General features: G+C 42.3%; 1 protein-coding gene across 1 annotated transcript; it reads left to right on the top strand.

Moving 5' to 3' along the window:
- The first annotated feature begins 1,953 nt into the window (after positions 1–1,953).
- RSAD1 (radical S-adenosyl methionine domain containing 1) lies at positions 1,954–11,355 on the top strand. Its single transcript, XM_063123216.1, has 9 exons — positions 1,954–2,090; positions 4,977–5,110; positions 5,538–5,742; positions 6,960–7,325; positions 7,754–7,817; positions 8,055–8,202; positions 8,434–8,488; positions 9,337–9,440; positions 10,725–11,355. Exons 1-9 carry the CDS (start codon positions 1,956–1,958, stop codon positions 10,837–10,839), a joined length of 1,326 nt encoding a protein of 441 aa, XP_062979286.1. The 5' UTR covers positions 1,954–1,955; the 3' UTR covers positions 10,840–11,355.
- Positions 11,356–24,104: the final 12,749 nt, after the last annotated feature.

Genomic DNA, 24,104 nt, shown 5'->3' with positions numbered 1-24,104 from the left:
ACATGGCTGCTGGTCTTCCTTTCATATCAGATTTGAATGTGAAATGTTCTGTTTAACCCACATGACATGTTCTGTTTAACCCACATTAACCTACATGAAATGTTCTGTTTAACCCACAGGACATGCAACCTAACTGGTCCTGATTGTTTATGGGCTGGTGTTTGGGAAGATGACCCCATGGAATATATTTGTCTCATGTGGCTGACTGGGTAGGTGCTGCGTTATGGTGTACGCAGTTTGCGTTTGCAACCATCCAGCTCTCCCTCATTTGCGTCTGACATGATTGTTACTGGTCAGTCAATTCCAAGTCGGACCAGAAACCTGGAAGTGTGTGACTCCAGCCCACCTCCAATTTTCTTCTGCCTTTTGTTGTGGTTGTTGGGACAAAAGTTCTGAGGTGGTGAAGCTGTGCTCAAGTAGTGAGTGGCCATGATGCCTTCAGAATGGTTCAGGTTTGCCATCTACTGTTCAGTTGTTGGAACTGTAAAGTCATTTCAACAGCTCACAGTAAGAGATGTTCATGATCCAGTTCAAGGCGCTGCTTTAAATAACATAACTTACATGGATTCACTTTAAAAAGTGTGTAGAATAAATGTCACTGTTTTATTTGGCTTCTTAAAGGACTTGGGTTTTATTGAGTTTTCTGTGTCCTTTTTTATGAGGTCATGAGGGAATGGGGGGGGGAGGCAGGGGAGCCTAGGTAATGGAAAGTAACTCCCTCCCCCATACACTTTCTCAATTCCATGTGCCCACCATTAGGCATTTCAGCCAATGATGAATTTCTCTAAAATAATGTGCCGGGGCTCCATTTGTCCTGAAAGCCAAACCAGGAGTTCCACAAATGAAACCTATGTTGACAATACCTGTACTGAAAACCCGGCTCCATATTTTATTATAATTAATATTTAATTAATACTGCATCAATATATAAATTCTTCCCCTCTTTGAAGCAGAGTTCAGAGCAGTGTACTTCTCTCCTCCCCCCCCCCCCCGCAACAAAGTATACCATTGCAACCCTGCGAAGTAAATTAGGTAGAGAGAACAAGAGTCATATGGTCACCCCATTACCTTTGTGAGGAACTTATTATCATACATTGATACTGCATTTTAAGAGCCCTTGGATAATCTCCAAATTTAGAAAAGCCTTTTACATTAGTTCGATTTCATGTTACCATGTACGCTTTTAGAGGGAAGATATTGAAGGGTCTTATACCATGAACGAGGGAAAGTGGAATCGGTTGGGAATGTTTTATTATATTGTTCTTTTTATCAAGAAATGCGCTGTACTTTTATTATACCTATTTTACCAAAAATGCCAGACAGATGTAACGAATTTTATCTCTCTGTTCTCCTTTCTGATCTGGGCTGAGATTACAGATAAGGTGGGCAGGGTTTGTGCAGCTGCTAGCGCTTGCTGCGAACTGTTAGTAAAAGCAGTCTCTACTCTAGGGTCATGTAAGGGTGGTGTTTTTGTTTTTGTTTTTTTTAAAAAAGCTTATTATTAATTATTATTTATTTATATAGCACCATCAATGTACATGGTGCTGTACAGAGTAAAACAATAAATAGCAAGACCCTGCCGCATAGGCTTACATTCTAATAAATTATGTATAATTATGCAAGTTGCGTGTGTAAGTATTGTACCTGTAAGGTTCTGATATAAATAAAAAATAAAATAATTTAACTATCTTAATGTTCTTTCCTTTCTTCCTACGCTACCCATTCTCAATCCGCATCCTTCACGTGAAAACGGGCGCCAGGGCTCAAATGAAGCCTCGCTGCGTTATGCACGTAACTGGGACAGGAGCCAACTAACTCGCCTCTCTCCGATAGAGGCAGCGCCGAGTTGGGGCGAGCCGAGCTGCTCTCCCTCCGCTGGGGGCGGGTCTTTGGGTCGCTTCCACCGGCCGCGGATGCCGGAACGGAGCCTCAAGGCCAAGATCCGCGGGATCGCCATGAGCGCACGACTAAGCAAGCTGTGGCCGGGGCTCTCCGCCAGGCAGCGCGGCATCCGGCCGCCCACGAAACGCCACGCTGCCCAACTCCACCCCCGGCCTCCCTCCGCAGCGCAAGCCGCTCTCTACGTCCACGTGAGTTGCGTCGGAGTCAGAGCAGACACACCTGGAAACCCTATACGCAGGCGCGCGGTGTGTGTGTGTGGGGGGGGTCGGCGTCGCGCAGGCGCGGTGGCTTCCCCTGAGTTAATAACCGGATCTTCTTTGCCCTTCCCCTCCTGAGGCGGAGAAACTCGGGCGCCTCGTGTGTTAACATAACACCTTAACGCCAATGTGGCAACCGGGAACGCTCTCCCCCTTTCAATAAAGTGGGGGTGGGGGGGTCTGTTTGGGGTTTTCTCTGAAAGTGGGACATTTCCCCCCTTTCTGCGTTGCTTCTGTGGGCTACCAGTGTCTAGAGTGCGGCTGAATGGAAGCCAAGCGGGCGCAGTAGAACTTCTCTAGACACTCTGACGGGCGTCAAAGGCCCACTTACCCCCCCTCTCTCACAGCTATTATCACGCTTTGCGCATGCGCCGAGCTGCTTTCCGCGCGGCGGTCGTTCGATTTCCTCCTGTCCTTGCAGAGTAGCTCCTTTGGCCCTCCTTAGCTCCGTGGGGGCGAGCAGGTCTCACGAGAAAATCATGCGGCTTATTCTTAGAAGTCCATCTCCCAACCCCGCGTTGTTTAATAGTATCATCAAGGCACAATCCAATGCAAGTTTAGGCAGGGGAAGGTTCTACAACTGCCACCATTCCCCTGCCAGCCATACAGGGGAGGGCAACATGGGAAGGGCTGCAAGGTGAAATGAGACGAGTGACCATTCCTCAAAACATTATTTGCAAGTCCGATCAAACTGCTCTGAAAACCGTACTAGTAGTGAAGAATGTGCACTCAACAGGCCACGAACAGTATTTTAACCAATGCTTCATTTGTTTATAATGGGTTTGTATATTAATCTGGGGTTGAATTTAAGGTGTGAAGTTTGACAAAACTTTAAAAATAGAAGTCATCAAATGGAAGCCAGTTCTCCCCCCTCCCGTTATGAATTGTACTGTATTTTCAAGGATAGCAAAGGTTCTTAAGTTACTAAATAATAAAGTTTTATATATGTAGAGCAACACAAACAGTATCTTAAACATGCAGAAAATAACTTGAATACTCAAAAACAGTACAAAAGTTGTCAATAACGTTGCATATACATTTAGAAAACTTTAAAGCATACAGAAGGAGTACCAGAAATATTAGATCTTCCATAGTTCTTATTGTTAGTATATGTAGCATGACTATCCTTTTATCCTACAGTTTTTATGTAGGAGATAATGAAACAAGCAGTGAAAGTTCCTTAATTCTATCACATTTATTGTGATTTTGTCATCCCTCAAATCTTCAAGTGAAGCACAGCAAAAAGATACGGTTTCAGTACTGTGCATATTTAATTAGGAGTAAGCCTTGTTAAAGGCATTGGATTGGACCACATGGCAAGTAATTGTACACATCTAGTTTATTCCACAGTGTAGTTCAGAGAGAAAGTCTTAAGTATAGAGTTTCAAAACGTTACCAGCCTTTTAATGTCTGAGAGAAACTTTTAAGAATACACTCCAGGTGGCATCATAGTCCAGCATTTTATTCTGACCTCTGAATACAGGTCTTGCTGTCAGCCTTCTGTTGTCTAACTTTCTGGGCTTGTACCTCCTTTTTTCTTTAGTTAAGAGTAAAATTACATATGACTATCAGATATTACCAAACTTCCTGAGCTATGTGATTTGATATTAGACTGAAGGAGGATTTTTGAGAGTCAGAGTGTTGGACTGGGAGTCAGATCTGTGTTCTAGCCCCTGCACGGCCATGGAAACTCACTGGGTGACTTTGGGCCAGTCACTGACTCTCAGCCCAACCTACCTCACCGGGTTGTGGTTGAGAGGATACAATAGAGTGGAGGAGAATTATGTATGCCACCTTGGGTTTCTTGGAGGAAAAAGGCGGTATATAAATGCAATAAATAAATACACATAAACAAAATCACATATTTGAATGCTCCCCCATGTTAGCAAAAACAAACTGTTAGCACATCAGAAAGAAGTGTTCTGGCTTAGTTTCAGCTTGCAGTTTTTCATGTGTAGCGAGGTTTTGGAGGGGGGTCTTACACGAAGGAGCATTTACAGATGCATACCCACCTTCAAAAAATAGTACATTCCTAAGAGGACTGTACTATGTGATATTTTTGAAAGGATACATTAAGCCTTGCAAAATCATCTGTGCTGATTTTCTGTGAATTAGATGTGTTTTGGAATGGTATTAAAATAATGTGATGCTCCCTATATTTAAAATCTGTGTTTAGGACGATCCCAATCTGCATACTGATAGCATTCCAGAACAAGCATATGTTGGGGCATTCTGCCATAGCAAGTGCAGAATGTCGGCATGACCTGTGCTGTTCTTCCACCAGCTCTTATTGTCCCCTCCTCAAGGAGATTTTAGTTATTACCAGGCCATTGTTTTCTGTTTATGAAAACAGAAAACCATTGAATTTTCCTTGGCTAAGAGTGATCTCTAAGCATGTCACCTGCACACCAAATACTGTCAGTATTCGGAGGACAGCATGGTGATGGAAAAGCTTCTGAAGGTTAACTAAAGCTAGAGCTGGAACATCTTGAAGTAGAACATTTATTGACAGGTGATTATGAGGCTGAGGGTTGTGTATATTCTAATAAATATTTTTGAATAGTTAGCATCTGGTGTTTTTTTTTAATTAACATGCTAGGCACATGAGCCTTTGGGACAGAATGGGGTACAGCTATCAATCTTTTGATTTACAGTCTGTTTTATTCATCATCCTTTACTGTGAGTGGCTGCGTGGTAGGCCATGCTATGGGAAAATAAAGACAATTTCTGGGCACAGCTAGGTGAAGATGCCAAGAAAAATAGCAGTGGAGAGATTGGTCTTTACAAACAATAATTCTCATTTCTTTGGTCTCTTAGTGGCCTTACTGTGAGAAACGATGCAGCTACTGCAATTTCAACAAGTATATACCCCGAAACCTTAATGAACCTAGAATGAGGAACTGCCTCATTCAGGAAGCCAAGACCTTGATCCAACTCAGTCAAGTCCAGAGGTAGGTAATGGCGCAAGAGGAAAAGGACAGCTTTGAAGAATCACAGTTTATAGTTGCGAGACTTAGCAAGCATGGGGGAAAGTGCTTGATAGAAGTGAGTTTTATAATTAAGCCAGGAACAGATCTTGTGATTGGAGTTTTACTACTTCGGAATAAGCAGTGCCAACTCCATTGAGGCAGTAGCTTCAGTAAGGACCTGCAGAGGTCAGAAGTCTTTCTGAGCAGTAGGAAGCCCAATAACAAAAAAATATTCCCTGAAATAAATATGACGGAGGGACACATGGTTCTACATCAAGGAGTTTTCTAGCCGTTAAAGACCAACAAATATATCATGGCATAAACTTGCTGCAACAGACATGGCTACCCCTCTGGAATGGCTCCATATTTTCTCAAATATTTCCCTCCCTCTTTTTCCTCGGCTTTGCAGAGTCACTTCGGTATTCTTTGGTGGGGGAACACCAAGCTTGGCCAGCCCACTCACCATTGCTGCTGTCTTGGATACCATCTCCCAATGCACCTATTTAGCAGAAGGCACTGAGATTGCATTGGAAGCTAATCCAGCTTCAGCAGGTGCCTTGTGCCTTGCCAAGTTCCAGAAAGCGGGTGTCAACCGCCTCTCCATTGGCATCCAGGTGAGAGAATGGGAGCACTGCTTTCAGGGCTGTATTAATCTGTAACCATCAAATGATACTTTATTGAGGGAAATGAAGAACATGGATTGTATCCAACGGTGTCGTTCTTGTTCCATTGATGGAAGTAGTTCCTTCAGCAGAACTCGTGGTGGTGGGGAATAATTCCTCTTCTCCCCGTAGCCCTCCTCCCACACTTTCAAAATCTGCTCCTGGGGTCTGGGGAGCTTTGGCTATTGTGTGGTATAAAAATGCAATAAATAAACCCTCCAGAGCAAATTTTTGGGTGTCACAGAAAGCTGCAAGGGCTGATGTTGTGCAGACTTCTACTGTTACTTTCTACTGTTAGCTTTTCCCTACCCTGTGCCTGCTTACCCTACCCTGTACCTGTTTGCATTCTCTTCCCCTCCTTATTGTTTTACTATGATTTTATTAGAATGTAAGCCTATGTGGCAGGGTCTTGCTATTTACTGTTTTACTCTGTACAGCACCATGTACATTGATGGTGCTATATAAATAAATAATAATAATAATAATAATAATAATAATAATAATGAGAGAGATGTCTGCTAGCTGAGCATTCAATTTAACCCATTGTACTTAGTATCAATTATATTAATTTTGAGCAGCTTTCTTTTCATAGAATTGTAGAGCTGGAAGGGACCAAAAAGTCAGTTAGTTTGCCCTGCTCCTCTTCTTCCCCCCTGCCTTTTTCCAGGCTACGGTGTGCAACAAGCAGAAAAAAATACAAGCCAATCCACATGGCACAGTTGAATAATTCCTGTGGAATAATTCCTTCTTAGTTCCAATGAGGTCTCTATAAGTAAGATATGCATAGAACTGAGCTGTAAATTTGGCAAGGGGGAAAGCAAACAGCAGGAAGGGAAGCAGCAACCTGAGGGAGTGATTTTCATTGGGAAAACCATGGAAAAAAATGTAAACACCCATCTCCATTACTGCTCTGATTAACCCCGTGTGTGCAGTTCAGGTGTTTTTTTCAAAAGTCAGGAATCTCCCATATATAGTGTAGTTTGGTTCTTACTGTTGTACTCTTTGCCTCCTTTCGTTCTGCTCGCTCACTTCAGAGAAATGCTTGTATGCTCTTATACTATTTTAACTCTTTCTCTCACCTTAGTTATAACTCTTCCCCAAGGCTCTTCCTTCCTCTTCTCATTCTCAGCTCACCAAACCTATTCATTCCCCCTCTCTTTCTCACCCAGTCACTTAATGATGCAGAACTGAAGCTCCTTGGAAGGAACCACACAGCTTGTGATGCTCTAAGAACTTTAGAAGAAGCCAAGAAACTCTTTCCCGGCCGTGTATCCATTGACCTCATCTTTGGACTCCCGGGTCAGACAGTTGCCTCGTGGGTCCAGTGTTTGGAGGAGATGCTCGCAGTATGTGATGACCACATCTCTCTCTACCAGCTGACCCTGGAGAGAGGCACTACTCTCTTTAAACAGGTCCATCAAGGCTTCCTGCCCATGCCTGATCTGGAAGTAGTATCAGAGATGTATGAGTGTGCACGGCACATTCTGCAGGATGCGGGCTTTCGCCAATATGAGGTCTCCAATTTTGCTAGGAATGTAAGTCTTTTCCTTTGGCTAGTCCCTGTGCTGTATAACCTAAGTAGGAGGGAGAAGACTACATTAATTCAGAAGGTCCTGATAGTGAAATAGGTTTGCTTGTAGTGTGGAAGGGAGGGAATGTCTTCCTGCTACACAAGTGACAGGAATTTGAACTGAGCATGTCCTCTTAATAAGGACATGCTTCATGGAGGCATAGCCTGAGACTGATAAATTTGGATACAAGGCCTAGTTCCTGTCCCAACAGAGAATAGTAAGTTGTTACAAGAAACAGAATGGCTCGACTTCAAAGAAGCTTGAATTCTGGGGCCCAGTGTGGTGCTGAGGGCCCCCAGGAATCAGCTACTAAAGGTTGTCCAGCTTCATGTAACATTTATGTGCAGACTAGCAATCCTTTACTGTTTTGTGTGTTTCCCCCCCCTCTGCAGGGTGCATTTAGTACCCACAACATCTCCTATTGGCAAGGCAGTCAATATATTGGACTTGGACCAGGTGAGCTTGTTTGGGGAGATGAGAGGGGCCTAGTGTTATATCCAGTAATACAACAGCTTCCCAAGTTGGGTTCACTGAAGTGCTTTTCAGAGAATAAAATTTAAATGATGCTTCATGATAAACATGGGGAGTTGAGGAATGGAGGGCCTCTGACAGCAAGTATTGCTGGGTTGCTTTTCATACCTGCTTCATCTAGAGATCAGGAATAAGTCTCAGCACTGGCTGCCTCTTTCCTAGGAGCCCATGGGAGATTTGTGCCGTGGGGAGATGGCAAGATTCATCGAGAGGTCAGAATACAGACTCTGGAACCAGATATATGGATGAAAGAGGTCTTAGCCGTTGGGCATGGGACCCGGAAGCAGACTGCACTGAGTGAACTGGATGTGTAAGTAAAATGGGATGAGAGGGGGCTGCTGGCTTCAAGATGAACTCTGTCATTTCCTTTTCATGTACATAAGTGGCATTCCTGAAAACTAGGGTAGTATGGTGAAGGAGTGAGCTGACTCAGGCATGCACTTATAAGGTGCTCTAAGGCATGCCATGCCCATTTAACCTTCCATCTGTAATATGGAGATAATATTACTTGCCTATGTTGTGTCGTCTGTCTCTTTCATAGATTGGAGGAGGTTCTGATGATGGGACTCCGTATGAATGCAGGAATCACACACCAGGTAAGATTCCAGTATCTTGGTGATAGCGGTGGCAGCAGTTGCTCATGCAACTGATTGGGTGGACTTACAACTTTGTCCTAATTCCACCATCAGGAAAAGCCTATTACTCTTATTTTTCTGAACTGTCAGCCCTTTCATCAAGTTAGTTAGTGGCAGAGGCTTGTTGGTACTTGAAGAATAATAGAGACACAGGTGGTCAGGAACTGAAATATGTGTTGCTGGCTACAGTGCTTTGAAGCTATTTTTAAAAGATTGCTTTTCTAGCCTTTGAGGAGAAACCTTTGCAAACATATGGGCTATAGCTGCTAAATGAACAGAAACTTGAAAAGGTCTGTATGGGACTTCCAGTAGGCCTGAAGCTAGAGTTTTGGATGTGCAGATATTTTTCCTCATTTCTCATGAAGCCCAGTCTATTTTCCACAAAAAGTTTATTGTCCCTTTCAGTGATCTATCAAGGATGGAATTAAAAGTGCTGCTGCTGCTAAAACCAGCAAACCCATACAGTACTCTCCCCTCTCCCTATAAATTTGCTTCAGACTTACCCTTATTATTTCCTTGGTTCTATTAGGGGCAGCTAATTATGTCTTCAGGTCTGGAGGGGAGCCAGGAAAAAGGGAAAGGTACAGCTAAAGCTGACTAAACTACCAGGGTGGGGAGAATAACTTAACATCAGGCTTCTGGTTTGGGCAGCAGTACTGAGTCAAACATTACATTTAGTTGTACCCTAAATCATCACCTTTTGCTATTCCTGCGCCTTCTGTCTTTTGATGGGAGATTAGCCCCAAAGTTAATTCTTCAGTATACTGAGAGACACTCCATTTTTTAATAGTAGGATTTTCTTCTTACAGCACTGGCTACAGTTTGCCCCCAAACTCAGTCTGTGGGATGTGTTTGGAGAATCAGAGGAAGTGAAAGAGCTGGTAGGGCATGGCTTGCTGCTTCTAGACAACAGGTAAGGGACTGCAGGGTTTCATGGGTCTTTGGAAGGAGGATGCTGTTGGTCTTTAAAGAAGACTATGGGCTCCATCACACCAGTGTTTTATCACACTCGACATGCGTGATTTTCAGCGCAGTACTCACATGACATCGTGCCTGTCCTGCAGTCACCCTGCCATTTCCCCTCCATTTTTTGTGTTTTCCTGGAGTGGGGAAAGTCCGGCTTATTTCCTCCATGCAGGATTAAAGCTCTGTTCTGCCCCTGTGTATTGCTGTCCTTGTGCTATGCCCTTTGTTAGTGTGTGTGTGTGTTTTGAAGGGTGGTCTTGCTGATGGAAGAGGAGGGCAGGTGGTTCTCCTTCTCCAGCACACTGTGTCGAACGAATGGGCTTGTGCTTAGTTAGTTGAACAGACTTTCGCTGCTCCAACCCCAACTCATCTATGGGAATTAACCAAAACGCTTACAGCTCTGTTATTTTTAAAGATAAAGAGATGAAATTTGGCACCAAGATAGCTCTTAAGTAGGGATTTAGGCATACCTAATTTAAAGCAGATCGGTTTATCCCTTGATTTTTAGGAATTCTTTTAAAGTTTGAAGTTTTAAATTTTTAAAAACAAAACCACTGTCATTTTTAAAGATAAAGAGATGAAACTTGGCACCATGATATCTCCTAAGTAGGGCTTTAGGCATGCCAAGTTTGAATCAGGTCGGTTCATTTCTTGATTTTTTTAGGATTTTTTTAAAAAATAAATCTCCCCTCAAACCATCCCCCCCCCCAAACACATGCACACGACTCTGATTCTGCGTTAATTCACCCCTGTGCATTTATGGAAGGAACTTTTATCCTTTTCTTTGCGGATGCACAGCTGATCTCTATTTTCCAGTTTATAAAAATAGAGAATCACATTTCCAAGTTTCATCACGTTACTTTTAAAAATGACATAACTGTAAGCATTTTGGTTAATTCCCATAGGCTATAATAGAGTGGTTATCTGAAAACGGAATGGTTCTTGGTGGAGCAGACCTGCTCAGTACACCTCTACTAGACAACGGGGTGGGGTGGGGAAGGCGGCCGTCTATCAACAAGAACCAATGAACTGGAGGGGGAAGGAGAAGGAGTGGGGTGGAGTAGGAGAGTGAACGAGGTGAAATAGCGCAACAGCGCACACACGGGAAAATGACCGTTTGCTGTACTACTGAAATGGAGGTCAAAATCGTGGGTGCATATCAGGAAAAAAAGTAGGTGTGATGGAGCTCTAATTCATGTCCTTCATTGGTGGGGATTGATTGTTTTTGCAGGGGACTTCGGTGTTCTTGGAAAGGTCTGGCTGTGCTGGATTCTCTTCTGCTGACACTTCTTAGCCAGCTCCAGCAGGCTTGGATGGAGAGAGAAAAAACATTCAGTGGGACCTGAAATACACACACCGTACTCAACTAACTTGCAGCAGAGCACACTTGAAAGGGCCGTCTAAGTTGGCGTTGAAGAGTGCTCACATGTTGTTTCCAGTCTAGAAGGTGGTTCAAATGCAGAGGTCAGATCCAGAGAAACAAGTTTCTGAAATGAAGCTGGTGAGTTGACTGTGGTCTCAGACCATCGGGTGTAAGACTTGGCTGTAACTAAGCTGTTGCAAAGGGGCTTTGGCCCCTTTGTACCAAGATGGAAGACTGTTTTTGTGTGGTCTTTGTGGCTTGTACAGGAAATAAAGCATGAAATATCCTTAGGCTACATAATGAATGAATTAAATGTGAACTGGTTTTCATTAACTGAAGTCTTCTACTTTTGTGAGTGAACAATAAAGAAATGTTTCTGTGGGAGGAAATGACCATGAAAATAACAAAAGATTAGCATGTTGAATCTACAGGGCAGCTCCCTGTTCTCATGGTTCAATTCCGCAGAGTACAACCGAGAGGGTGAAAATGGCTTTCTCTCTGGGTAGCCTCCTGCACTCAGAGTAAAAAGCCAGCAATGCTTCCTCGACGGTAACTTGCCATACAACATTCTGCTCCTGATGCCCTGTTCCAGCCATGGGCTTTATTGTTTCAAATTCCAGACTTCTGTTCCAACCAGTCTGCTGGGTTTCCTCTATTAGCCCCCTTTTTTCTGCCTCATCGATGACCTGCATCTCACTGCAGTTTTTGTCCTCCTGGAAGTCCTTCGTTATACTGAACTACGGTTTCAGACAAGAGTCTTTCCTAGTCTTACCTAGAGATGCCAGGATTAAACCTGGAACCTTCTTCATGTAAAGCATCTCCTCTGCCACTAAGCTACAGCCCTTTCCCAAGCCAGCATAATCGATTTGCATTTATTTATTTATTACATTTATATACCACCCCATAGCTGAAGCTCTCTGGGCGGTTTACAAAAGTTTAAAACAGTGAACATTAAAGACAAATATACAAAAATTTAAAACCATCAAAAGCATAAAAACAACAATATTCATTTAAAACAACTATCCTGGGGTCAATTAAAAAAACCTCAGCATATGTTTTTAACTGCCTGGGAGAAGAGAAAAGTCTTGACCTGTATTTATTATTTATTTGCTTTGGATAATGAATCAGGCATTGCCCTTGGGTTGAGTAATTCCTGATCCTCTGGGCTTGCTTTTTTAAAACTCTTTGCCAGGTTCCTAATGCCAAGATTACAGGATGCAATAGCATTGTTATGTTATCCTAGGCATAAGAGATCAGAGTTGAATCGTCGCTGAAAGTTGGTACAAGTAAACTACACACTCGCCCCTTGTGTAGTATAAAACAGTCTTGAGATATCTAGGAATGTGAAGCTTCTGGTCCAAAAGATATGGATGATATTTTCCAGAACAGTGGCCAAGTTATTCTATATTAACTGGTTACTATGTTCAATTATACCCTCTGCCCGACATAGTCGTGCCAGCACTTATTTTAATTGGGGCTATTAAAAGAGGTACATCATATATGATCATTTTAAAAATACTTGTGTTGTTATCATAGAGATGGACTTCCTCTAGGAGATAAAGGGCAATGGCTTTTATGGGACTGATTCATACAGGCTAGGATGCACAAGTCTCCTGTTCCTTCTTAAGCCATTTATTTTAGGCAGGTTGAGAAGGTGAGGCTCAAAAGCTTGCACATTCAACCCATTAGGAATCAAGTTACTAATGGGAAAATATTTAGCATGTGTTAACTCAGTGCAACTGCTCATGTTTTTTATGGAATTCATTCTAGCTACAACTCAGGATATTTGCATCCAGATCTTCGATGATTTTCAACTGCTTCTCTATGAGTGGTGCCACTTCATAGCAAAGTGTGTGTGTGTGGGGGGCAACAGCCTGCTATGTGGTAGGATATCCTGTTAGTTTATTCTTCTTCCTATAGATGTCATAGTTTCATCTTTCCAGCAGCAAGTGTATGAACATGATCTAAAAAGAAAACACTCTTGGTTGCCTTTACATTTCTATCTGCTATAGAGTCCACATTGGAAGGCTTTGTAATCCTGCATAGCATTTGAGGGCTAATTCACACTTTACTTTTTAAAGTCAGGTCCAAATAGTACCTGAGTCCAAGTAACAAATATACACACAGCATCATCAAATGTGAATGGTGCATGTGTGGTTAAGTAAGAAAAAGTCCCTGTAAAAAACACCAAAGTGGGAGTGCAATTTTTTCTAGTTCCCCCATCTGTGTTGCGAAGAGAAACCCTTAAGTCATAACAGATCTGTCCCTTTAAGAACTATCTCTACCCAAATACTCCCTTCTCTGTTATAGAAAAGTGGCCAAGATGTGTATTCACTTTTCTTTTCCTTGAATCCATCAGATGAAGATTATGGTACAGAATCTGCCTAGCCCAAGCAGAAGGGAAATGGGACCTTGATTCTTCCCTCTTCTTCCTGGCAAGCAATAAACATCCTTAATTATCCATCTCCTAGGCACCCCAGCATATGTGATACTTACACCAAGTAACCCTAACTGGTGGATGCCTTTTACTTGTCAATCATCAACCCACACACTACGCAGAATAAAGATAGGATGATTTTAATCTGTTATTGTTTCCAGTTTGTCTTCACCTGAACATTCATGGAGGACCCATATTGATTAGCATGTAAATTATCCTTAGCTTCCTAGTGATTCAATGTGGGCCATATAGAAATCTGTTTGGCCTATTTTTATTGTCCCTCACTTGATTTCTCTCTGATCCTTTTTTCCTTAAAAGTAAAATAAACCTTTTAAAAATTGGATTCAGACTAGGTCACTTGATTATTTTGGCTATATACTGGTTTTAAGGGAGGTAAAGCAAATGCAGACCGAATCTCATATAATATGGAATTGCAACCGACAGTGGGCTCCTCTAAACTTGCACTTTCAGGAATTCCTTCCTACTCAGAAGTAAGACTGGACAGGAGAATGGTGGAAGAAACAGTGAAAGAGATAGTATGGCATACAACCGACTTCCCTGGAATTTATCACAACAGGAAGTGGTATCCTATGAGGTTGAAGGAGCACTGGCATGCATCCTAGGAGGTATCTACATTAAGGGAAAAGTCTGCATCCTTACCAGGCTTTATTTTTCTTGGGTCGTTCTGCATACACTATGGCCACCTTTTGACGGCAACCAATGGCGACGTGATTTTGAATTGAAAACTTCCCCTCTAGGCAATGCTATTCTGTTAAATGAAAGTTTGCCACCTAGTGGCAGTAATATAGCACTACGCATGGTTGACTGGGGAATGCCCGTAGTTGCAGGACTTTTTTTTATGTCTAAACTTGCATAGGTTTGGACACGATTGTTTTTACAGTTTTGAATTTCAAGTTGTCTTAGGGGCCTTTTCTGGATCAAAAGGTGACTCAAACATTTTTAAAATGAATTATAAATAAAACTGTATTGTTTGGGTTTTTTTGTGCAGGAGCATGTGTGCACTTCAGTACACTGCTTCACTAAGAATCTTAATGTAACTATACATATGATCACATGAATACTACTTTTTTTTGCAGAATTTTATGAATGCATGCATGATCGTGTGTGCTCATTGATAATGAGCAGGAAGAGAATGTAAATGAAATGAAGGAACTGAAACCTATGGCAAACTGTGCATGTTCTAAGTATGGAATTAATTTTAGAAATTATCCTAGTTTAATGGGAATGCAGGAGAGTGGGAACCCATTGAACAATAAAGGAATAGAATGGGGGAAATAAGCTTATCCTTATTTAGGATCTTGTGGGAGTGAGTGAGGGGGGTGGGGGAGAATAACAGGAGATGGCATTTTATCGATAGAGCAGAAGACTGAAAATTCGGGATGTTCCACCTTGTGCTCTGACTCACTGCATAATCCTAGGCTAATAATCTACCCAATCCTGATCTCATTTCCTCCACCTACTAAAAGAGAGATAATGAATGTGAGCTTGGCAAATGAAAGATGCAGTATGAAACTACAGCATTCTCATAGTGTTAGTAGCAAGGAAGGGAAACTAGGGCAACCAAATGGAACACAGTGAATTGATCTGAACAGGGGCAGGGCCCAGTTATCCTCAGATGGCCTGGCCTGCTGGTGTCATTAATCACAGGTCCAACCAGCTGAACAAGAATTCTACATCAGGTGAAATGTCAGACATGGTTAAACATGGCAGGGGAAGAGGGAAGCACAATTCAAAATTTGCAGGGTCAGAGGTAGGATGAATATATTTCAGAGGCATGTTAAATCTAGGAATCATGCCATTGCAGAAGGCTGGCTAGACAAACATCAAGATTCTTTCCAGATACGATTATAGAAGTGATGACAAAACCGACAAAAGTAAAATGGCTTTAGCTAATTCCCCTGAATTTGAATAAACAGAATAAATTACTGAGCTCCGCTGGGGTTTGTGTGCACTGTATATAGCTTCCATGCATTGACTCACTGGACAGCAAGGGAAAAAATTACTTTGCATTGCCATGGTAGAGTTTCAGATGTCCCACCTAGAACAGTAATACAGAGATCAAGGATTATTTAAAAGAACTTAACATGTTTAAAGCAGTGGTGTTACTCCAAAAGCCTTCAGACATACCTTTCCTGCCCAAGTAAAACTTCTGGAGAGAGAGAAAAGGCAGGATTCTGATGCAGAAGTCCGCTAAACATGGTGCTGATTGGCTGGTCTGTGATGTCACCAATCCTTGCCCTCAAACCCTAAAGAGTTTTTGCACTTAAGGAAATAAATAAAAAAGGCAATGAAGGAAATGATGAGCACATGAGCTTAATGGTTCTAAAAATCCAATTAAATGGACAACCTGCCTGAAGCATGCAGGGAGAAACAGACTAACCTCTGAGTCAATGTTTGATTTGGTGATACACGCAGCTGACATTTCACTTTCAAAGCCATGAGGAAGTTGGGCTCATCCCGCAGCTGGAGATACATTGAGCACCCTTTTTATCTCATGTCTGTCTTCAGCTCTTATATTGTGATCACCTCACTAGGGCTTTGCATTGAGAGGTGATTGTGAAAATAATGAAAAATATAGATTGTGCAGATTGAAAGGAAGACCTGAATTCAAATCAGTCTTGTCATTAATTATAAAATTCATCTCAGGTGTTTGTGAAATGTTCTTAATAAAGAATCTGCTTCAGTTGTGATCAACTCTACTTTTATACTGCTTTTCCTATGAACAAGTGAGGAGAAAAAACACATTCTCGTGCATTGTTGGTTTTCTTGCTGTACAGAAGTTGTTTTTTTAAAAAAAACTTTGAGAGCAGCTCTGGGAATTCATTGAAGGGTTGGGTATAAACCCCTATAATAAAGAAAACAAAGAGATGTAAGTAGGGTATTTGCACCAAAAGCAAAATACACATAGTACCCTCTGCCACCCCACACTGCTTATGTAAGGTCAAAAATACCACCAACACACAGTCAAAATAAATTTTAAAATGCCCTGAGAAATGGAAGCCTCTTTCATGGTGGAAGAAAACTTTAAGGAAATTGGAGCTTGGATTTTGGCACAGTGTTAGCTCCACCCTTTTCCTGGACCTGGATACAACACTGCCAACCCTTCCCCCCGCACTCACGTGGGGTGGGGTGGGGGACACACACATGCTCCCTACTGTCGCTTCTCCACCCATGTTTTCGTTGCTCAGTTACACAATGAGCATGACGCCCATTCATTTGGCTGTTCTACACACAGCATGAGAGAGCAGCAACTTCCAGGTTTAAAATATATCATACTTTGTGGAGACAGTCTTTGACACACAAGGAAGGCCAGAAGGGGCAGGAGGCAGACGACATCTTGAGAGGGACCTGCAAAAAATCCACGAGTGCCCAGTAACGAGCGTACAATAAAACGCTCATCGGATGGAGCTCAAGATGTATCCACAATCATCTCTCAGAAATGTCACATTTGGAAGACCCTAGAAAAGTTACCCTGAAGAACGACAACTAGACCTGAGCCAAAGTCACTCAAAACAAAAACAAACAAAATACTTTTCTCAGAAAATTCTTGAGATTTTTCCTTTCTTACCCCCTAGAATTTTCTCACATTTTCTTCACAATTATTTTTTTTGTGGTGGCTGCATTCCCTTCCCTCAATGCCCTGGGGTCATCCTAGTTATATGAATGATGAAAAATGAGGTGGGGGTGGGACAGGCTGCCAACATAGTTGATGTTATTACCACTTGCATTGGCAGTACAACCCCCCCCCCCCCAAAATCCTTAGGAAAAGAAAGAATCTGTTCTACAACCCTTGCCAATGGTGATGCCTACCTATGAAAAAATTGTTGGGAGAATTTCTCCTCCCCATGGAGAAATTTGGTGAAATTGTCCCAATTTCTCTACCCACAAATAGGGTGGAGAATTTCAAATGACCACATGCTCACAGCTCTAGTTGGAACATAATGAGTGTGGGTTGATTTCAGTTGGTATCCTCAATGAGTCTAAGCATGACTAACTCTGGATCCAACCCAGTGTGGATATCAGGAGTCGGAACAGAACTTTTTTCGTTTGAGGGCTGCAATCCACTGGCAGCAATCTGTCAGGTAGTGGTGGGTAGGGCCAGACTCAGAAGTGGGGGGCCTACCTTTTTGCCACCCTTTACTCACTCTCTCGAGATTACTTTTGCCAGAGATCTGAACTGATCTCTTAGAGAAGGTTCCCCTCCCCGAGGTCTATCCATTTCAGCTCCTGCCCCTCCCCCCCTTTTTTTTTTATTAAACTAGACCCTGGGGCTACAGGTGGGTCCACCCTGGTGTATATAATTTCTTCCATGCAAATTTGCAGTTTTCCTCCAAATCAAGCAGGGAGACAAACATGCTCACATCTATATAAGGGCTGATTAAAACCAGTAAAGCAATTAAAGCCTATTACAATCACCCTGGGAAGAAAGAGTAAACTGTTAGGGCCGAAATGAAACTTAAAGTGGAATAATTACAGCTCCTTTAATTGCAGCAGCTTTTTACATTGGATTTCCATCCACTCTTCCCTTGTATTCACATAACTTCTTTAAGTAATAAGCCTCTGTTTTTTACTATGACTAATGGTATTTAATACTTAAAATGTTTCTACAGCAGCCAAGTGCTGTATATAGAAAAAGAGACCCAGAGCTTTATCATACCAGCATTATCCTGTGCAATCACTGCAAATTGCATGCAAAGGAGTCAGAAGTTTTCCACCTTATAATCTGCTTTGATTGTGAAGTACTCCCATGCATCCTGCCTTAAATATGAAAGATGGAGAAATATTACAAAGTTGCCTTGCTTCTTCCATTTGAGTCAGTGGTATTAACATAGCAGTGTAAAACACATTATTTAAAGCAAGTTCCACTGATTCAGTGGAAAGAAATTCTATGTAATAAGCCCAACCCAACATTAGTCATGAGTACATTCCACTGAAATCAATAATCACACTTAATTGTACCATTGATTTCAAGGGGAGAAGTGAAACAAACAACCTGATCCTGTGTAGAGACAGGCATAGCTAAATCAGTGGTCTCAAACACTCCTAACTCTGCATAGATTGGGCTGCCACTTTCTCTGGATCAGGACAAATGTATTTTTTATGAGTAGAGTATATGAATCAATGTAAGTCCAGCATCCCTACTTAATTTGTTTTTATCAGTTAAGACTTAAAATAGTACCTTTTGTTATAACACCTATTGCTCAAAAACATGCAATCTTTTAAGTGTCATGGCGCTTTTTAAGCAAAATAGAAACATGAGAGGGTGAGGCAGGAAATATCACCTGTGTATTGTGGATGCCTTTTAGAGCAAGTCACATATTTCAAGATGAAGATATACCTTAGCCTTCCTCAACCTGGTGCCCTCCAGATGTTTTGGACTACAACTCCCATCATGATACTGTTCCTGCTGGCTGGAAGTGATGGACACTTTAATCCAAAACATCTGAAGGACACCAGGTTGGGAAGGTATACTTACTTGGCTGTGATTCACCATCGAAATCACTGGGTAAACTTTACTTCTGAGTAAAAATTGTTAAGATTTAGTTCAAAGTGGGTAAGGGAAGAAGGGAGCAAGCTCTCAAACAATCCCCTGTAAACATCTTTCTATTATAGGGGTATGGATGGGACAAATAGTATTCTACCTTTAAAATGCTTGAATATTCTAATCATTATAGCATACAGTCACAATCACATGAATTTGGCCCAACGAATCTATGTGGTGGGTGCTATCAGGTACCCAATTCTGAAACAAACAATGACCCCCAAATCAATAGGAAATTGCTGACATACAGAAGATTTCCCCTTGAGTACATTTTTTCACCCATCTGTATCTTTTTTCGGGTGTGTGTGTGTTTACAACCAGAATGTACTTTGTTTTTCCTTTTACCATTTTGGATTCTTTTAAAAAGTCAAGGAAATTGCAGGGGTCTAGCCCTTCATGGCTTAGTGAACATCTGTCTTATATTCAAAAGAATATTTATTTATTTTATTATTGCATTTATGTCCCACCTTTTTTCTTCCAAGGAAGCCAAGGTGTCATACATACCGTATTTCTTCGATACACTTTCCCCCCCATATAAACATCTCTAAAAATGGAGTGTGTCTTAGAATCGATGGCGTCTTAGAATCGAAGAAATATGGTAATCCTCCTCTCTATTTTATCCTCACAACAACAACCCTGTGAGGTAGGTTGGCCTGAGAGTCTGTGACTGGTCCAAAGTCACCCAGTGGGTTTCCATGGCCAAGTGGAGACTAGAACCCGGATCTCCTGACTCCCAGTCCAACACTTGAGCCACTACACCACACTGGCTCTAAGTTTTCTAAGTTCCCATTTAAACCAGCAGTTAAAGAAAGGGCGATTTGTATTTCAACACAGGGTCAGTACCAGCTCAGTTCCTCCTAGGTGGAGCCTTTTTCCAAAAGAAAGATGGCTGCCGTCAAACAGAAGAGACTTACAACTGAAACCAAAGGTGGAGGAAGGGAACCAAATGTCGTGAGTGTGTGAGAGAGTGAAGTATTTGTGACTTTGGCTGGGTTCAGATGACACACTAATCAACGGGGGGGGGGGGGGTAATAGGAGGAAAATTGAAATCAACTGTTGATTAGCATGTCATCCAAACCCGGACTTTGTCTCTGTGAATTGCTTGGGCATTTGTGTGTCTAGGTTTTTGTGAAGAACTTGTGGGTGTGTGGGTGAACTTGTGTGAATTGTGTTGATTGTCATGTGTGTACGCAAAGATTTTTTACGAAGAGGATATGTGGATAGGATCCCCTACAAAATGTGTGAGGGGGTTTATGAAGTGTGTATCAATGTGTATGGATATATGTGATGTTGAGGAGTGAAGAGGACAGGCTTGTGTGGACTATATGAAAAAGTTTACGTCTGAGTTCGGACAGCATGCTAATCAACTCGGAGTGTGTGTGTGTAATAGGAACAGAAGGGGAAACAACCCTTGATTAATGTGTAGTCCAAACTCAGCCTATGTGTAGAGCTTGATTCTGTGTGTGTGTGTGAGAGAGAGAGAGAGAGAAAGAGAGAGAGAGAGATTGAGAGACATAGGTTATAATTATTATAATTTATTTATATAGCACCATCAATGCACATGGTGCTGTACAGAGTAAAACAGTAAATAGCAAGGCCCTGCCGCATAGGCTTACATTCTAATAAAATCATAGTAAAGCAATAAGGAGGGGAAGAGAATGGAAACAGGCATTGGGTAGGGTAAACAGGCACAGGTAGGGTAAAACTAACAGTATAACTAACAGTCTAAAGTCTGAGCAACATCAAGTGTTAAAAGCTTTAGGAAAAAGAAAAGTTTTTAGCTGAGCTTTAAAAGCTGTGATTGAAGTTGTAGATCTCAAATGTTCTGGGAGAGCATTCCAGGCGTAAGGGGCAGCAGAAGAGAATGGACGAAGCCGAGCAAGGGAAGTAGAGACCTTTGGGCAGGCGAGAAACATGGCATCAGAGGAGCGAAGAGCACGAGCGGGGCAATAGTTTGAGATGAGAGAGGAGAGACAGGGCGGAGCTAGACCGTGGAAAGCTTTGAAGTTTATAGGAGTTTATATTGGATTCTGAAGTGAATTGGAAGCCAATGAAGAGATTTCAGAAGTGGAGTAACATGGTCAGAGCGGCGAGCCAAGAAGATGATCTTAGCGGCAGCGTGGTGGACAGAAACCAACGGACTGATGTGAGAAGAAGGAAGGCCAGAGAGAAGAAGGTTGCAGTAGTCCAACCGAGAAATAACCAGTGCATGAACAAGCGTCTTGGCAGAAGAGACAGACACAAATGATCGAATCCTGGCAATATTATACAGGAAAAAGCGACAGGATTTGGCTACTGCCTCAATATGAGGAATAAAGGAGAGCGAGGAATCAAATATAAAGCCAAGACTACGAGCTTCATTGACCGGAGTAAGCGTAACATCATTGACAGTAAGAGAGAATGAGAGATGAGGAGAAGGTTTAGGAGGAAAAACAAGCAATTCAGTCTTTGCCATATTAAGTTTCAAACGACGATGAAGCAGCCAGGCTGAGATATCTGAAAGACATGCCAGGTGCTTCTAAGGTTTGGCCTAGCGAGACTAGGAACAGATTATTTAGAGAGATCATACTGGCAAGCGAGGAGTTGAACTTGGTCTTCATCTAACACTTTACATGATCAATGTAGTAGTGCATACTGGTTGCTGCTATTACTCTACAATATACAGAAATGCTGTGATTTTAAAAAAAGTTTATCAGCGTTATCTTGTGACATGTTAGAGAAGGGGTTGGATTTTTGTCCAAAGCCAGCCAGATAGTTTCATGACTAAATATGGAACTGATCTTGAATATGCAATGTGTGACTTTACAATCTCATGAGTGCATTATTAGACCTTCTGATTATTATAGAGTCCGACTAAAATAAATATCCCCACCCCTCTGGAGAGACTAATACAAGTCAATATAATTCCTTTTCAAAAGAAAAAAAATAGAATAGAAGAACCTTCTAAGAGTTAAGGCACTTACAAATATACTTACGCACCAAAAAGCATGGAAAGAGTTAAACAAGAAGTTCAGTAAGTAGTCAACACATGTCCCAAATCACCCCTCTAGATGTGTTTGGACTACAATTCCCATAATTCCCAACCAGAATAGACAGTCTTTCATATTCCTTTGGCCCAGGTCCTCTACTGCAGGCTGCATTGTAGCTTAGGTCAGTGATACATGTTTAATACAACTTTTAAACTGTACACTTTTTATTCTGTGATCCAACCTCTTCCATAGCTTATCTCAGGTTCCCTTGATCCAGAGGTCTCCAATAACTACCGCCTGGTGGCAAATACCCCATTTTGAGCAAGGTGCTTGAGAGGGTGGTGGTAACTTAGCTACAGTGTTTTGGAGGATACTGATTGTTTAGTTCCAGTCCAGTCTAGATTCCAGCCTGGCTATGGATCAGAATCAGCCTTGGTTGCCTTTATTGGAAGAGTAACAGTGGGAGTGTGACTCTGTTACTATTACTTGATCTCACAGTGCGTTTTGATACCATTGATCATGGACTGACTATGTGGACTTGGAGGCACTGTTTTGGGGTTGTTTTGTTCCTATGTACAGGGCAGGTTCCAGAGAATAGTATTGGGGGACTGTATGTTTGGCAGTCTCGCTAGGAGGTTGCCTCAAGGTACCATCTTGTGTCCAGCGATGTTTAATATCTATATAAAGCCACAGGGTGCAGTCATGAGGGGATTTGGGTTAGCTGCCATCAGTATGCTGATGACACCCAAATCTCTCTACTACACTCAATCAGGAGAAGCCGTTCATAACCTAGATTGGTCTTGAATGCAGTAGTGGACTGGATGAAAGCCAATAAACTGGAGCTGATTCCCAATAACACATAGGCATTGTGGGTAAGTGGTTCCCAACTCCAGGGTTTTCAGCTCTGGATGGTTGTATTCCTCCTTGAAGGAACATGTCTGCAATTTTTGGGTGCTCTTGGATCCATCACTGTGAGGCCCAAGTGACCTCCACAGCTAGGAGTGCCCACTATAAGCTTAGGCTGGTACACCAATTGCACACATACCTAGACAGAAATAGCTTAGCCACTGTGATCCAGGCATTGCTAACCTTGAGATTGAATTATTGTAATGCCCTCTATGCGAGGCTGCAGTTAAGGTTGGTTTGGAAGCTGCCACTAGTGCAGAATGTAATGACGGATTTATGGACTGGGGTGCCTTTCTGTTGTATTAGGGCCTACCAGCTGCCAGTCTGCTACCAAGCTAGATTTAAGGTATAGGTATTGGTAGACAAACTCCTATACAACTTGAGGTCCAGGTTACCTCAAGGAACACCTCACCCTATACCAACCTCCCAGGCCATTATGATCTTCAGGGTAGGCCCTGTTGTCTGTGCCATGGCCTATGGTTTTCCATTTGGGGGTTATTTCCCTCTGAGGTACATCAGGGCTCAAAACTGTTGTGTTTTAGGCATTTATTGAAAATGTATGTTTGTTCTGGCTTTTTTCCAGCTATGAGGGGACTAACCTCATGATACTATTGTGTCTGTGTTCTTTTTTGTTTATTTTGAACCTTTTGTAAACCACTTCAGGATATGTTTCAAATGGGACGCGGTATATAAATATTGTTAATAAATAGATAAATAAATACAGTTGTGGGAGAAAGCTCCCATTCATCTCAATGCAAGCTCCATCTTCCAATATGAACAGCAGGTAGGTGAGCCCAATACTGATCAGGAGCGCAGCAGGAGGCAAAGGGTTAAAGCTTTCCCAATCCCCCATACCTATTTACTTAAAAACAAACAAACAAACAACCCTATGCAGTTGCATGAATGGAATCTCATCTACTTTGACCAAATTCCTGTGCTTTTGGGTGCGCCAAAGTCCGTTTGTGAAGCACCTTTGATCAGACTTAAAGCCGAAGTGTTTTCGATTCTAAAGCTCCATCCCACAAGCGTTTTATTGCACGCTTGTTACTGGGCGCTCACGGAGTTTGCTCAGGTCCCTCACATGACGCCGCTCGCATTCCGCCATTAAAACAGCGGGCTCAATGGGCCTCGTGCTCCTTGTGTAACTGAGGAACGACATCACAGGCGGAGAAGCGACGGGAGGGGAGCGAGTTAACCCCCGGTGTGATGGAGCTCCTAGAGTTCTCTCTTGTTCCCTTCTACGCTAGCAATTCACTTTCAGAATTGACTTTGAACCAGGCTCCGTATAGCTAGCGAAGCAGTTAGTATCGGTTCAAAGCGCTACTCTCTGCAAGGCTTGGAAAGACGCGCCCCGCTTTTCGCAAACCCGCAGC

Source organism: Elgaria multicarinata, chromosome 3 (assembly GCF_023053635.1).
Source record: "Elgaria multicarinata webbii isolate HBS135686 ecotype San Diego chromosome 3, rElgMul1.1.pri, whole genome shotgun sequence".
Classification (NCBI taxonomy): Eukaryota; Metazoa; Chordata; class Lepidosauria; order Squamata; family Anguidae; genus Elgaria; species Elgaria multicarinata.
This window is presented reverse-complemented; position numbering and strand designations above follow the sequence as displayed.